This window comes from Doryrhamphus excisus, chromosome 7 (assembly GCF_030265055.1).
Source record: "Doryrhamphus excisus isolate RoL2022-K1 chromosome 7, RoL_Dexc_1.0, whole genome shotgun sequence".
Classification (NCBI taxonomy): domain Eukaryota; kingdom Metazoa; phylum Chordata; class Actinopteri; order Syngnathiformes; family Syngnathidae; genus Doryrhamphus; species Doryrhamphus excisus.
The window spans coordinates 20,007,124-20,024,125 of NC_080472.1; the positions used below are offsets into that span (position 1 = coordinate 20,007,124).

The 17,002-nt window shown below is 41.0% G+C and overlaps 2 protein-coding genes and 1 non-coding gene across 5 annotated transcripts; 1 reads left to right on the top strand and 2 right to left on the bottom strand.

Moving 5' to 3' along the window:
• The first annotated feature begins 17 nt into the window (after positions 1–17).
• Positions 18–1,790, top strand: si:dkeyp-38g8.5 (uncharacterized protein LOC568385 homolog). Its single transcript, XM_058077185.1, has 3 exons — positions 18–319; positions 654–747; positions 813–1,790. The coding sequence occupies exons 1-3, from the start codon at positions 247–249 to the stop codon at positions 1,525–1,527; spliced, it is 882 nt and encodes a 293-aa protein (XP_057933168.1). The 5' UTR covers positions 18–246; the 3' UTR covers positions 1,528–1,790.
• On the bottom strand, positions 1,710–16,568 carry epyc (epiphycan). Of its 3 annotated transcripts, XM_058077176.1 has the most exons (10): positions 16,372–16,568; positions 12,864–13,053; positions 6,620–6,791; positions 5,809–6,432; positions 5,471–5,674; positions 5,121–5,240; positions 4,806–4,964; positions 4,530–4,732; positions 4,358–4,453; positions 1,710–3,108 (listed from the first exon to the last, which is right to left on the bottom strand). In XM_058077176.1, the coding sequence occupies exons 2-10, from the start codon at positions 13,044–13,046 to the stop codon at positions 2,938–2,940; spliced, it is 1,932 nt and encodes a 643-aa protein (XP_057933159.1). In that variant the 5' UTR covers positions 13,047–13,053; positions 16,372–16,568; the 3' UTR covers positions 1,710–2,937. The 3 variants fall into 3 exon arrangements, with proteins under 3 accessions (XP_057933159.1, XP_057933161.1, XP_057933160.1); XM_058077178.1 differs by lacking the exons at positions 12,864–13,053; positions 16,372–16,568 and adding an exon at positions 7,037–7,650 and having other exon boundaries at positions 6,620–6,787; XM_058077177.1 differs by lacking the exons at positions 12,864–13,053; positions 16,372–16,568 and adding an exon at positions 7,037–7,650.
• Positions 3,151–3,237, bottom strand: trnay-gua (transfer RNA tyrosine (anticodon GUA)). Its single transcript is given in 2 exon segments — positions 3,151–3,186; positions 3,201–3,237. It is a non-coding gene; the product is annotated as a tRNA-Tyr (tRNA).
• Positions 16,569–17,002: the final 434 nt, after the last annotated feature.

The following is a 17,002-nucleotide window of genomic DNA, read 5'->3' on the forward strand; positions in this document are numbered from 1 at the left end:
TGATACTGTAATAAGTATCCAAAAACTGCAATATTACTTTAGACAGATTCGAATCTTAACGATAACACTGTGACGATTGCAACATCGCCACGTTTATATCTTTTAACCGCTCCACGGTGATAGGTGGCACTGTTTAGCAAATGGTCGCTTCAGAAACAACAGAAGAAGAACGTAGGGTCCCTTACTCAGAAGGGCGTCCTTCGACTACGAAGTGCACTTCATGGTATCTATGAACCCCTCATCGAAATGGAGTTCCAGGACCATGCTTATACGAATACAACACACGACAGAGCTAACCGTGCGGATTTTGTTCACAAATGTAAGTCGTTCTTTAAAAAAACAAAAAAATGTCGACACGCTTTCTTGAACAGTTAAAATGGCGACCTAACAAGTACGTAATCAATGTTCAGGACACGGGTGTAGGACTCAAGTCTTTACGAATTTGGCATTTCGAGTTAATTTTCAAAAATACTTTATAATGAAGCTGGTGATTTTATTTATTTAAAATTATTAATGATTAATGTTTCTGTCTTAACTTCGGCCACCTGTCGGACTTCCGTGTTTGTGCTCCGTTCAAGACGCCTTGTAAATCTAACAACCGGTTTCTGGATGTGACCTGTCATTTTGGACATTTCGTTTGCTTACTCCTCTAGTTAACGCAAAGGAAACCGAAGAATTTGTGAAGCTGAGGGTGTCAAATAATTTCCTCTTCTCTGGAAAGAAAAACACAGCCTTGTGTGCATGGAGGTATGTACGGAGTTTACTTCCTGCTCCTTCAAATTGATGAGTAAATTGATTGTTGTCATTCTAAGGGCCATCATCAGGCATATGGGCTTGCAAGATAAGATTACCCACCGACAAGCCTCCAAAAAATGGGAAAACCTGCGTAAAAAATACAAAGTACTCAAGGACCAAGACCATCGGGACAAATGGCCTCACTTCAACCTGATGAATGATGCCATGGAGGGCAGGCTGGGAGGCAGTGCCCCCATTTTGGGAATATCCCCTGAGGATAAAGGCCATTTCTCCTCTGTCTCTAAGGTCAAGAAAAGCAGGACAAGCACAAGGACGAGCTCTCCTGTTAAATTTCAGAATGGAGACGCGGAAATTGAGGTTAAGCTGAATGGGGACGAGGCTGAAGAGGAGGAGGAGGATGACGGGATGGAGGGCAGCACAGACTTCAACAGCATCCACCAAGACCAGGATGTGGAGAGGCGTTCCATGGAGCAGGAGCACCTGGCTCTGCAGCGAGACCGAGCCCTGTTGGACCGGGAGATCGCCATCCTGGAGCGGGACCGAGCCCTGCTGGAGCGCGAGAGGCTGCTGATCGAGAGGGAAACGGCAGCGCTGAAGCAGGAGAAGGAGATTGTGGAGAGAGAAAAGGAGCGGCTAGCCTTGGACCGACGGAAAGTCGCGGTGGGGGGTAACCCCGAGGCTTCCTCGCAGGGGACGGCGGAGGACGACGGCTCTAAGGACAGGAGGGAACGCTTCCTGCGGTTGTTAGAAAAACTTATTGACAGCATGTGACGGGACGGCGTGTTTGTTGAACTCAATCCGCTCCAGTTCTTTTTTCATTCGGTTGCGAAATCAATCAGACACGCTTGCATTTTCGTACACGTTCTCAATAATAATAATAATAATAATAATAATAATAAAAATGTTCCCGGAGAGGTCAAAACAACTTTATTGACTTGTGGTTATTCCATACAGAGCACACAATAGCAAGCTGTTAGCATTGTTATTCACATCTCTCCTCCCAAATAATTCAACAATTCTCTAGACCGGGGGTGTCCAAACACTTTCCACCGTGGCTGCAAAAGGATTTAAAAAAAAAAAATCATAATCATTATTAGTTATTAGTCTCATGACTCATGACAAAAGACGATGCACAATATTGGGTCCATGTGAGATTTTTACGTAAATTAGAACAAATTTGGCATACTTATTATTTATTACGTATTATGCCGATTTTAAGTACATTACCTTGCATTGCTCCTCATGAGGCTGCCTTGCTGTTTGTTTGTGTGTGTGTGTGTGCTAGCGGCCCCGTCTCTCCCCACAAAGACAAAGCAACTGTTTGACAGACAAGAGGCCTCACTCTGTTCTAGGTGCTGAACCAATGCCCAGAGTGAACTCTCTTTCTGCGTAATTAGTAGAAGGCAAGAGATGAGGAAAACAGACATGCATGCTCATACGCAACGTACGGGGGTCGACAAAATAATCGAGTTAATTTTCATTTGTCGTGTGAATCACTAATTAATTTAGTGTTATGATCAATTTTTTCTAGTTATTAGTATCAACATTTCAGCATTTTGTCTTTATGTTGATCGACTTTTGCTGTTTTTTTTTTTGGTTCAATTTAATTTCTACTATTCCGCAGATGAATGAAACAAAAGCCGCGGCCTGCGAATGGCCCCCAGGCTGCATTGTGGACACCCCTGATCTAGAAATGAAGTTACAGTACAGTACAGTACAAACTTTACAACAATGATTTGTGTTTAAAATGCGTCTTTTATTGCATTAAGATACTCAAACGGGACCTTCCATAAAGCTCCGGCCTTCAATTCGTAATTTATTTTATAATATTTATATTTTAATCTTTACAAAAACAAACAATATTTAAACAAAAAAAATGAGCGGTTGTGAGCAGACACCAGACAGAAACATTCATTTGAGGGTTTGCTTTTTTTGTTTTTTTTACTCCTAATTCAAGTTGTGGAACAGTTTTTTTTGTTTGTGTGTATGTGTGTGTGTGTGCATGATCACTCACGACACGCGTTTATGGACCGTGAAGACCTCCTCTGGTACACGAAATATCCACGCAGAGTGGTAATGGGTGATGTGCGCGTGTCCGCATGCTCGTGTACGTGGTGGGTCAACATATATGCATGTGTATGTACAAGGACGCGTGCGTGTAAGTCATGCTCGTCGTGGTCATTAAATGAGGTCCCCGACGGGGATGCGGGGCAGGCAAATGTAAGCCTGCGGGGTTCGGCTCAGGTTGATGGGGTTGCCGTCCAGACGGATGTCCTCCAGTGAGTTCCGGATGTAGTTAAAGTCGTGCAGGTTGCAAAATGTGTCGTCGTGCATCGATTGGATGTTGTTACGCTGTGAAGTGAAAGGAAAATATTAGGATTGGGAAAAAAATTTTCCTTCGAGCCGGATTTGAACCAGCGACCTAAGGATTTCGGCATTGGCCACTACAGTCCTCCGCTCTACCAACTGAGCTATCGAAGGGATATGGACATGGCTCGCCAACATTAAATACAAAGGTACCACAACTCGTACAAATATCGTTCCACGGGGAAAATTTGCATATAATGGAGTATTGATACCATTGATAGCAGCTAGCATTTATCACATCGATGTTGTTCAGTTTCACCCATATATGCGTGTTTCGTTGTACTTGTCATACTACATTATTTATATTGTATTTTGGCTTCGATTCAATGCCGAAGAACCTTCCCTGACGGGAAATCGAACAACTATTACCCTGCCGTGAACGACAAAAAAAGTATACCAACTTCAAAGTATACCAACTTCCGGGTGCTGTGGACGAATCAGCATGTCTTATTCCAACATTCAACCAATGAGAGAGCGACCGGCTGTTTCCGGTTTTATTTGCTTTTTCAACATTTAACCAACCAGGGACGATGATACCGCTAAAAGAGCTGTAGCTGTTTTTGAAACATTTATTTCCAGTTTTAGAATCGCCCCTGCAACATATATATTTGTATATTTATATATATGTATTTGTATATATTTGTTACGGTACCATTGTTGCACAGAAACACACAGAATAAGTCCTCGAACCCACAAAAAATATTGACTGATTGTTGAAAAAAATAGTCCTTAAAAAACATTGTTATTTATATATTGTTGCTCACAAATAAGTGTATTGATTCCATATTAATTGCTTAAATTCTTTGTCCTGTGCTTTATTCTGATGAAATGAAATGAAATGAAATGAAATGAAATGAAATGAAATGAAATGAAATGAAATGAAATGAAATTAAATTAAATTAAATTAAATTAAATTAAATTAAATTAAATTAAATTAAATTAAATTAAATTAAATTAAATTAAATTAAATTAAATTAAATTAAATTAAATTAAATTAAATCTAGAGTCAGGAAACAAACTACTTATCTTATAAGCAGCTTAAATTCCTTTTTTTAAGTGAAACATAAAAAACTGCAAACATCTCCTCTCCAAAACAAGGAAATAAATAAATATGAAGTAATACATTACAAGGACTTTTTAAAGAAAAGTAAAAAAAATGCAGACAATTGCAACAGCAACAGTTTGAACAGTGTCAAAAATATATATTTTTCAAAGATTTTATTTTTCTATATACCTGTAGATGTAGAGATCTCAGACTGTCCGGCAGAGGAACAGGGATGTAATCAATATTGTTGTCTGTCAGGTACAGGTACAGGAGTCCGGTCATGTCCTGGATACACGAGGAAGATTTAATTTCAGGTTTTAATGTCTCATGGAGTGTAAAAATCAATATATAGTATTTATACCTTAAAGGCCTCTTTGACAATCCCCTTGGACTCGATGTTGTTGTGACTGGCGTCAATCAGTGTCATGGTCTCCGGCAGGGCGGGCAGCTGCGAGATGTGATTTTCCCGAATCACCAGCTCCTCCAGTTCGGGCAGACCCATAAACGCCTTGTTGTCAACAGACGTGATCTCGTTGGCTGTCAGGTCGATCCTCTTGAGCTTGTCTAGAAAGACGTCAGATCACACTGTCAGCTCTTTTTGCTATGGAAGATCATTCCAAGGTCACGAGAGACGTACTCATGGAGGCAAAGTCCGACTTGTTGATTTTGGTGATTCGGTTGTAGCGGGCGTAGAAGTGGGTGGTGTCCTTGGGCAGAGGTGGAACGCTGTCCAGTTTTAAGTCGTCGCAGTAAACCGACCCGCCGAGGCATGTGCACAGCAAGCATGTGGGCATACCTGGAGAACGCAGTAATAACAAGGACAATAAAATGACGTGGAACCCATGCTAGATACCGTGAATACTCCTACTGAATACTGAATGTGTGGTCCATAAAATATTTTTAAATAAATTATTTCCGCGGCTCGTTGCGGTTCCCTCGGTCTCTCGCTCACCTGTACGGTCAATTTCAGGTTCTTCAGGTTCATCCGGCTCTGGAGTACCAGAACCCGGTGTCTCCTCGACACTACCAGTACCCTCCTGAGGGGTCTCTTGTGTGGGAAGCAGCCCCTCCTCTTGTTAGAGACAAGATTATGCGTTGAGGAAACAGGTTAGACGAGCATGGATCACAAGTCTGGCAACCAGCAAGGGGGAGAACTGTTTGCCGCGGTAGTTAGCAGTGTTATTATGGGATGTTTTTGTTGCATTTAACAGGCGTTAAATGAAAATGACTTTGGTTAATAAGCAAAAACACAGACTTTTAACAATGTACTCCTGTCTTTACGGATCTAGATTAAATACTGACCTTTCTCAGTGTCAGGGATCAGAGTTATACCAGGCTCCTCGGTGTCTCCGGAGCCAGAGACACCGGAAGTTCCAGAGGCTCCAGAGACCTCTATGTCTCCAGAGACTCCCAGATCCCCTGAGGTTCCTGAAACTCCTGGGAATTCCCCAGAAGCACCTGATGCCTCTTGTGGGATAGTTGTAGGAAGGAGCGGCAGCTCCTCCTCTTGTTAAAGCCAAGATGGAGGAGTTAGGAGACACATTAGGAGGATGAGAGGTGGACAGACATTCAGTCATTCGTTCACTCACAATGAAGACCAAACAAAATGAAGTTCCCCACCAAGTCCCTCAAGTACTAACCTCCAGGTAATAATGTTATCCCTGAGACCCCAGACTCATCAGTGTCCCCAGAAACCCCAGAGCCTCCCGAGGCACCTGAGGTCAGGAGATCTCCCGAGAACCCAGAACCAGACTGGTCACCAGACCCTCCAGGGGCAAAACCGGACACCCCGGATCCCAGTTCCATTACAATTCCAGATCCCCCAGAGGTGAAATCTCCGGAGGCTCCAGAAGTTGCAGACCCCATCCCAGATATGAAGAGATCTCCCGATCCGGAGAGATCTCCTGATATCAAGAGATCCCCAGAACTGGAAAAATCCCCAGATATTAGGATATCCCCTGAGCCAGAGACATCCCCAGAAATCAGGAGGTCCCCTGATCCAGAGACCTCCCCTGATATCAAGTAGTCCACATCCCCGGATACCAAGAACTGCCCTGATTCTCCAGAGCTGCTCAGGATCTCCTCAGAAGCCCCAGAGACGAAAACTATATCTCCAGAGCCCCCGGAGGCGCCTGAGACCAGCGGGTCCCCTGAGCCTCCTGACCCGGAAACCCCCGAGGCTCCCGAGACACCAGAACCCACTGAGCCCCCAAAATCCCCGGAGACAGGAAGGATGTCAATGGGCGTCAGACGCAGCTCCACCTCTTGTTAGAGACAAGATGAGGTATTAATGGACAGACATTTAACCACGGACAGCTAGTTAAATGGAACGCATGCTCTCACAGACAAAACATGACAATTAATTAGTTATTGATTAATAACAACGCTGCTTACACAAGTCCAAGACCCTTTCATGACAAAACCACTTCACATTTCTGAGCTTTTTCAGACCTTTCTGTGTGTCCGGGCCCATCAGAACTCCGGATCCTCCTGAGCCCTGAGGAATGAGCTGAGGCATCAGGGGGAGCTCCTCTTCCTCCTCCTCCTCTTGGCCCTCCTGCTCCAAGGAGGCCTCTGGTACAGGGTAGTTGTAATCGGGCGGGGCCAGTGTGCCAATCTCTATCTGAGGAAAAGACAACAGACCTGAGACCCCGGTGGCAAAATATGACATGATAAAACTACTGTATTGTTTTTAATATTTCTTTTTATCTTCATGTTGTGATGTTGTTTTATACAATTAAGGCAGACTTTTCAATTGTACATTATTTTAGCTTTTTTTGTTTGTTTGTTTGTTTTTCCTAATTTGCCTTTGTTTACATTTCCGGAAATGACTTTCTTCATGTTTATTATTGGCCACCATGGTTTTACCGTCAGAGGAAATGGCGCCCCCTGTTGCTTTTGCTTGGTCTTGCCAGTCTACAAACCCGAGGATACCTTTATATACAACAAAGTATTAGGGGCCACATTGGAAAATATCTGAGATTTCGAGAATAAAGCCGTAAATTTAAAAGAAAAAAAAAAACTACACTTGCTCAAGGCCAATAGTCACACAAACTAGCTGTCTTTGGCCATGCCTGTCACAACGGAACACTAAAATAAGATGAAATGTCAAGAATAAAGTCGTAAATGTAATAGCTGTCTTTGATTTGATAATTTCATAGCTGTCTTAGGGAATGCCTGTTACAACGGAGCACTAAAAATAAAATGAAAATTCGAGAATAAAGTCGTAAATTTAATAGCTGTCTTTGATTTGATAATTTCATAGCTGTCTTAGGGAATGCCTGTTACAACGGAACACTAAAATAAGGTGAAAATTCGAGAATAAAGTCGTAAATTTCATAGCTGTCTTTGATTTGATAATTTCATAGCTGTCTTAGGGAATGCCTGTTACAACGGAGCACTAAAATAAGGTGAAAATTCGAGAATAAAGTCGTAAACTTAATAGCTGTCTTTGATTTGATAGCTGTCTTAGGGAATGCCTGTTACAACGGAGCACCAAAATAAGATGAAAATTCGAGAATAAAGTTGTAAATTTATGAGAATAAAGCCTTAAATCTACGATAAAAAATGTAATATTAGAAGAATAAAGTTGCAAATCTATCTAGGTGGGAAAACTCTAAACTTTATTTACAGGCATTGCTTGAGACAGCAATGCAAGAGGATTTATGTGACCGTTGGTCTTGGCCATACGGAGTGGGCGGGGAAAGGAAGGCGGAAGACGGAAAACGGAAGTCGGAAGTGAGAAGGGCAAGCCATGCTAATTTGTTTGTGCTCAAATGCTCTGTTTTGTTGCAGCGACGTTCTACATAAAAGTTTTCCTGAAGCAAGAAGAAAGTTTCCTTCCTTTCTGACACGTATGAAACGTAATACTACAACTTTATTCACGAATATCAGATTTAGTTTTCAATGTGGCCCTAATAGTTCGTTGTATTTATGGGGCTTTTCGTGTGTAATTGACATTTTCTTCCCTTCCAACCTGCAGTTCAGACCTCCTCCAGACGGTGGCGATGAACCCCCACACACCGCCCATAGCCAGGTAATACCTGACACTTCAACATCCACTCAAATGGTCCTTGTGGAACCAAGACACACATGGTAGCTGCAAGAATCCACAACAGTTTCCATGCTAAATGGTAGCAAATGCGCAAGAATACAACAGAAGGGAAGCTGTAGTTGAAATAATAAGCCGTGCATAGTCATTAACGGCAGCAATTAAATGATGTTCTCATAAAGCAGGATGCAACAAGGCAGGCCTTTGAAAGTGCACCCACCCCGCACCCCCCACTCCGCTCAAACCCAAAACAAACACATACCCCTGAGGGGGAAAGAAGAGGCCAAAAGCTGGCAAGCAGAAGTGCAGAAAAAACAGCACGATAGAGCACAGTCAATGTAAGCATGTGAGTCAAAGCCAAATATTATGTAGCGCTGCTGCTTGCTAGAATTAGTCACTGGATGCATTCATATGAGGCAGGGAAGCTCCACTAGTTGGAAATAATTAGAGATAGAATCCCATGATTGATTCACGCAGTGTCATGTTCTGTATCATATTTACAGAAAAACAAAAAACATTTTTGTGGCTTGCACCCCCAAGGCAGACAAAGCGCATACGGGCGGCATCACACATGACAAAAACATGGACGACAATGTTACGATTAAAGCTACATGAATTCAATTCCACCATGCCAAGCAGACAGAAGGTCTAAAAATCCACATCATGAAGTAGAAAGTAGGTTATCAAAACCTGCAAGCAGACTAGACTGAGGATTTGCTCGAGTTACATCGCAGAGAAGAGATAAATCACACACAAAAAAAAAAAGCTTTGGAAGTGGAAAGTCAAGACTCAGCATTCCACAAGCATGGAGTTCATTTCTCCCTTGACATCTGATGCACATGGACTAAAAACACACGTCTGTGGGAACATCCAGCCTTTGGATCAGTCTAATTAACAGCCAGCACACAGGATTCAACCTCACTGTATATACACTGTCAATTCATGTCATAATAATAACACTAAATTAATTAAAACATAATTGTGTGCACGGTTCCCTTTTTTTCTTAGTGTTTTGGACACCATTTTTATATTTAGTATAATATAGTGACTCAAAAATGCAATAATGAATTTAAAGAATAATATGTACTCTATATATAGTAGAAATGACGTAACATAATATGTATAAATCATGACATAATCAGTGTAATAAAATATATTTATTTAATTTAAAGAGTGAATAAAATTATTTTCAAAAATATTTATAATAGTATAACTAAAATCAATATTTCTGATAATTATAATAAAATATCAATCAAAAATTACTGCATGAAATAATAATGAATAAATGAATTAAATAATAGTTTTGTTCATATTTTTGAAAATATGAAAAAAACAAAAAATAACATAACATAACAAAAATAAGAAAACATACTAAAATCATGATTAATCAATATAATAAAATATATTTGTTTAATTTAAAGAGTGAATAAAATTATTTTCAAAAATATTTATAATAGCAAAAATAAAATCAATATTTTTTCTTACTGTTTATTTCTGATAATTATAATAAAATATCAATAAAAATTATTACAGCATGAAATAATAATGAATAATGAATTAAATAATAGTTTTGTTCATATTTTTGAAAATATGAAAAAAACAAAAAATGACATAACATAACAAAAATAACATAAAACAATAAAAATCATGATATAATCAATATAATAAAATATATTTATTTGATTTAAAGAGTGAATAAAATTATTTTCAAAAATATTTATAATAGTATAAATAAAATCAATATTTTTTCTTACTGTTTATTTCTAACTATAATTATAATAAAATATCAATCAAAAATTACTGCATGAAATACTAATAAAGAAATGAATTAATTAATAGTTTTGTTAATATTTTTCAAAATAAGAAAAAATAGTGATACATGAAGTGAAATTAGGAGTGAATAAAAAAGCGTACATATAAAATGAGTATTTTGAGTTTTTATTATTTAAATTATAATTAAAGTAATGAATTCATTATATAAAACATATATGTAGTTTGATTTCTGTTGAGTGGTATCTCCAAATTTTTTTTGTTTTGTTGTTTGGTTAGTTTTTTCTTTTGACAGGATTTGTAAAATCCAATCCCATGCGCATTTTTCAACCCAAGGGGTGAAGTCGTTCTGTCTCGGGACTCCCCCACGTGACCACTTGAGCCTTGAAGCGTGTAGCCGTGGCCCACATTCACATGATAAATGAAAGCGTGAAATGCAGCCCTCGCAGCATGGGCTCGCAGGAACGCCACATCAGACGACTGGAGATGATTTAAACCAGTTGTGGAATCCCTTTTTCTCCCCCCAAAAAAACGAATATGAGGAGGAAGAAACGGGGCCCCCATTGTTTGTTGCTAATGACAACCATCAGACACTGTTGCTTTGAAGTAGCGTTGTTCCAAAAATCTCATGTTGCGTGATTAAAAGGTGACCGGATTTCTCGTTCAGGAAAAAAAAATGTCTGTAAGGATGATAATAAACAAATCCATGAACATGCGTGTCTCGCCTCCAAACAGGCAGGAAGCATCGGCCGCAGCACCTTGGCTTGTTTGCTCCATAGAACAACGGCATGAATGTAGTGAGTGTATATCTCGGTGGGTGGAGGCGGGACTGTTAGCATACACACAGAGTGCAGAATTATGACTGACTATTAGGGCCGCAATGGGAAAAAAAACAGATTTCAGGAATAAAGTCATAAATGGATGAGAAAACAATAAGCACATTTACAAGAAAAAAGTCCAGAAATGTACCAGAAAAAGTTTTCAAATTTATGAGAATGAAGTTGTCAATTTAGAAGAAGAAAGTCACAATATTAAGAGAATAAAGTTGTACATATTTTTAGAATAAAGTCCCGAATTTATGAGGAAAAAGTGTACATTTACAGGAAAAAAAGTTTTATATTTGAGAATAAAGTCATTAATTTTTTTTTTTTACAAATTTATGACCTTATTCTTGTAAACATACTACTTAATTCTCCTAAATTTATGGCTTTATCAGTGTGGCCCTAAGATGCTGTCATATAGACGACTGTAATGTTGTAGAATTTAAATTTATTTAAATGTATTAATTTATTTAAATAAAAAAAAAATAAAGTAGATATGTATTGACAGATTTAAAAAAAATATTCCACAGTTTTTTTTTTAGACCCAATCTCATGTATTGTCTCGAATGTCTGCTGACACCTCGACCTTGAAGAGCCAACATATTCAAAAGGAAGCTTCCACGGTTGGAAAGGATGCTTGTCCACCTTCCACCTTCCCGTCACCCACGCTGTTAATGTGATTTGTCGACATCGGAGGAACTTTGGTGTCTTTTGCAGCTGCCTGAAATGGGAGTGCTAAATCCTGTTGATGTAATTATTCCGACTTGAGTCAACTCGGTGACTTTCCAAATGCTTCAGACTAGGATCAAACTGCTTTGGCACACGGACAGCACAAGAAGACACACCAAGGCTGTTCAACCCTGTTGTCAATCACACCAAATGCATAACTTAGCTATGCAGTCAGAAACGTAAAGATGTTCAACTGCAAAAACGCTATGGTAATGGTAATGGTTTAATTTCATTTGAACATGCATCAGATTACAATTGAATGCATCCCATAATCAGTTCACAGTTCCACATGTCTAAAAGGAGTAGGAAGAAGCAAAGCTTATTAAATCCTACCCCTCCATCTGGTACTTTTACAATCAGTAACTGTTACATTTGTTCACTTCCTGCTTTCATAATATTATTTATTTATTTTTATATTATTGATTTTTTATTATGTTATTTATATTATTTATTTTTTTAGTTATTACTTTTTTATTATTTATATTATTTATTTTCTTAATTTTTTTTGAAAAACAATGAGGTGATATGACATATATATTATTATATATTTACCATTTATTCATTATTTATTATAAATGTATTAATTTATTCATATCTGAAAAAAAATAATTACTAGGGGAGTACCTAGCATAAAAAAATTTATTTACTAATTAGTAATAATTTGGCCGGAAGAAGAAGCAAAGCTTATTAAGTCCTACCCTTCCATCTGGTACTTTTACAATCAGTAACTCTTACATTTGTTCACTTCCTGCTTTCCTAATATAGATTTTTTTTTACATTTTTATTTATTTATGTTTATATTTATAATTTTTATATGCCTATGAATTTCCTCACTCATCCAGGTCTTTGTGTTTTCTGAGGGCATTGAATCGATCACAACTGGACTGTTCAGGTTGTCTCAGAAGACGTTTTCGTTTCTCATCCGAGTAGGCTCCATGAGTTCTTGCCCAAAGACTAGGTGGGACACGTACCTGTCAGACCAGATAGGACCGGTAAGTCTCTGTAGTCTGAGAGGTTGGTGCAAAATCCAAATCTATTCATCCATTCAAGGAGGATGCAGGCCCAGACAGGAATAGTTTGGCTCTTTAGTGGTGTCAAAAGTCTTTGAGCTTGAACTGATGATACTGCTATACTTTTGTTTTGAAGCTTAGTTTGCACTGAACAGGAAGTCCCTGTGTGTTTAGCAGTATAGCAAGTAAAAGCCAAAGAGTTGTATTCACCATCTCAACGAGTACACACAAGACACGTCTCAAATTTTGAACTAAACCTGAGGACCCGTCTGAAGTCTTTCATGGGCCCCCCATTTGACCACTCCAGCTCTCACCTCAGGATCGTCGATGGTGAGCCCGTCTTCATAGTCGTATTCCTGGTTTTCCGAATTCAGATCATCCACGTCGTAGTTGCCGTTGTCGTACGTGTCCAAGTCCGTTTGTCGGGAAAACCGGGGTCCGGCAAGCACCGCTTTGAGGACGACGAGTCCCAGCACGAGTCGCACGAACGTCTTCATTGTTCACCTTGACACAAAGGAGGGGGGGGGCAGGACAAAAAGACAATCACCTGACAGGAAATGAAGACTTATTGTATGTGTAGTTAAAACTATGTATGATTAGTTTTTTTGTGGAAACAGACAAAATCGTAGTACTAGTAGTAGTACTAGTACTAGCGGCCTAAGTGAGTTTCCTCCTTAGGGTGGTTGGGCTCTTTCTTAGAGATGAGGTGGTAGAGATGAGGTGGTTCGAGCATCTGGTCAGGGGTGGTCTTCAGGGAATATTCGGCCGGTAGAAGGTCTCGGGGAAGACCCCAAGTCTCACAATTTTGCCCGGGAACCCCTTTGGATCAGTCGGGAGAAGCTGGACGAAGTAGGGAAAAGTCCGGGCTTCCCTGCTTAGCATGCTAGCTCCGCGACCCAGGGAAGCACTGTCACTCGGAGAAACTCGGAGTAGAACGTCTGCTGAAAGGAGCCAGATGAGGTGGTTGGAGCTTCTGGTCAGGGGTGGTGTTCAGGGAATATTCGGCCGGTAGAAGGTCTTGGGGAAGACCCCACGTCTCACAATTTTGCCCGGGAACCCCTTTGGATCAGTCGAAGTAGGGAAAAGTCTGGGCTTCCCAGCTTAGCATGCTAGCTCCGCAGCGCAACCTCATATAAGCAGTAGAAAAAGGATGGACGGATGGATGGTTTTTCGTTGAAAAGTTTTTCATACAGTCTTGGTTTTTGTACAATATTGCGTTTAATATTAATATTTGACAAGAAACACTCTTGTCCACTTATTGTCAATAGAACCTGATAAATAGAACCGGATAGAATCATTATCGCAAGTTCCCGTCCTGGCAGGCGACACACAAAATTCATGCATGTCAAGTTTTGCGCTTGTGCATGTCACGATGGCTTGCTATGCGATAGAATAAAAATTTTCAGCGAGAACCAATCAGCCAAAGTTTCATTGAGTGACCAATGAGCAGACAGGATGCTATTCAGTGCTCTCTCTCTCTCGCTCTCTCGCTTGCTGGTAAACATGGCGGAAAAAAATAAACTTTCTGTTTGACAGTTCTAAAAAAAGAATGTCGAGATATGAAGAAAAAAAAAGCAGCGGCAAGGGAACTTGTTAGCGCCAGAGTAAACATATCAGGTAACTTTACGTTAAGTTTACACAGACATTTTTGTAAGTTTGTCTCCGCTACTAGCAAGAGTACCCGATCAACACGGGTCGCTTTGTGTCCTTTGAACTACTTTGATACCCACAAATTCGCTGACACTCATTCAAAACCGTGCAAGACTTGTAATTGGCTGTGGATGTAAATACGTCGCTTAGCCAACCTTACGGTTAGCCAATCGCAGTGCGTTGTCGCCGCTCGTGTGTGGAGCCCATTAGTTCCATCCAAAACTCATTTTTTTTTGTATCTTTCAGTTTTTTGTTTGACCTTTTAATGACGATAATCAAGTATCGCGTCATCATAGCTTGCGGCAGCCATTTTGGCTCAACCACCTCTCCCGTGTCAAAGGTCAGGGGCGAGACTTAGATACCTGTTAAGCTTCCCAAGCCATGCAGGGAGCTTCTGTTTATTCTTTTCCGGCGGCGGAGTCCGGAGTTGGAGAGGCAATAACAACTAAGACTGCAAATAGGATTTACATTAGGAAAATAGCGTACGTGTTCAATGCTAGGTTTGGCAAGTGCGCTATTTGCTTTGGATTCCTTGACCCCCCCCCCCCCCCCCCCTCCCCTTCCCCACCTTTTTTGCATCTCATATTCATTTCTGGGGTCTTCAGTTGTTCAATTCAGGTTCAGAATGCTGAAAATTGATTAAATTAGCATGTTAGCATGTTTAGCACAGGGTTCAAATCAGAAGACGCTAGCGTGTGGCGTTATATAGCGTACTTGACAGGTGTGGCCAAGTCTCAGCATGCGTTCAAAAACACTAGCAGAGTCCTCCAGGCTGGGGCAGAGAAACGGAGGGCGAGGGACGAGGGGGAAGAAGAAGAAGAAGAAGAAGAAGAAAGAAGAAAAGGGTGAGACAGGGAGGAGAGAGAGAGACAAGATGTTGGCCCTCAGGGTTAGATGGAGAACTTCTGCAGGAGCAGAGGGAGGGTGTTTGAATTTTTTTTTTTTTTTTTTTTGGTTCAAGGCTCGCTCCTCGACCCCTTGGCCCTTTACAGAGGGCCTTTATGAGGAGGGCCTGGTCACTGCCTGTCTCAGCACTCAAACTCCAAATTCCATCGAGGTTTGTGGACAGGATGGCAGTCAGCTTGGGGGCTGCAAGGAAACGCTTCATTCAGTATACACACACACACACAACCACACACACATAAAAAACACACACACACACTTGGAATGGCGCTTCTTCTCACAGATGTGCACTGTCTCGAGAATATCACCCCCTCGAATGTAATTCTCTCTCATGTATATTTGACCATGATTACTAAAGTGTAGAAGCCGTGATTTTCGAGCCGCCATGAAGGCGTCCATGTTTTACTTGGATTCATGCAGGATATTGCACCATTTTCACCTTTAATCGACACAAATCTGAGCTGCAGTCATTAAAAAGCCGCTATAAAGAACCTCATTGAGAATATAACCGTTTTTAGAGACACCCTATCGTATTTGGCTTATATTTGCCTTAAACGCAGGGCAAAATGCCAAAATACAAAGAAAGGTCAACCATGATGAATACAGCAAGCGTCTATCATGTAGATCACAAACGCAAGATCCGGTCTATCCCAGTCATCAATATAAGCCATGAACTACATCCCTTTAAAAAAAAGATACTATAAAGAACCTCATTGAGAATATAACCGTTTTTAGAGACACCCCATCGTATTTGGCTTATATTTGCCTTAAACGCAGGGCAAAATGCCAAAATAGAAAGAAAGGTCAACCACGATGAATACAGCAAGCGTCTATCATGTAGATAACAAACGCAAGATCCGGTCTATCCCAGTCATCAATGTAAGCCATGAACTACATCCCTTTAAAAAAAGACACTATAAAGAACCTCATTGAGAATATAACCGTTTTTAGAGACATCCCATTGTATTTGGCTTATATTTGCCTTAAACGCAGGGCAAAATGCCAAAATACAAAGAAAGGTCAACCATGATGAATACAGCAAGCGTCTATCATGTAGGTCACAAACGCAAGATCCGGTCTATCCCAGTCGTCAATGTAAACCATGAACTACATCCTATAACGAACCTTATAGAGAATGTAGCCATTTGTACAACGTCCCATCATATCATCAAGACAAGCAACCCCTTCTTCTGCGGCACCTCGAAATCCAAGCCGAGCATCACCTGTCCCTGCCCCCCCCCCCCCCCTCCGACCTTAATAGCAGCTTACCTGTATATCCGACCTTCCCCAATGCTCCCTTCAGCCGCGATGGAGATGCTGAGGGCTCGTCGTCTTGGCCAATGGCGAAGGGGTCGCGCAGAGGTGGCCTCTACTTGAGGGCGGGGGCTATGGGGGGGGGGGCCTATAGCGACGAGCGTGTATGTGTAGGTTCGAGCAGACAGACGGACCCGAGTGCCGCTTACGTGTGAAGGTAGGCACTGAGGCTGATTGGACCGGGGCAGGTTGCTTTTGGTCACTCTGGCAAAGGGGGAGGAGGGGGTGTGGGGGGGCACCCACCCAACCAGTCCCCGGCACATCTCTCAGACATCAGACACAAAGAACAAGAGCCCCCCCCCGTCCCGCCGCCCTGCCGCCCCGCAGCGTCTTATCCTTTTACAAAAGTATCTCTATTTTGCTTAAGAGTGTGTTTGAATCTGACTTAAAATATTTCACTTCCTGAAGTTGGCATATGTGTGTGTGTGTGTGTGTGTGTGTGTGTGTGTGTGATGAGGAGGCCCGTGTACACAATGGGACCTCTGTGAGGAGCCCCCATTAGCATGAAGCTGAGAGAGGAAGTCCCCGTTTTGCGAGGAAGGCCCTCCTTGTTGGGTACGAGCTTGCTTCAGAACCGCAGATCTGA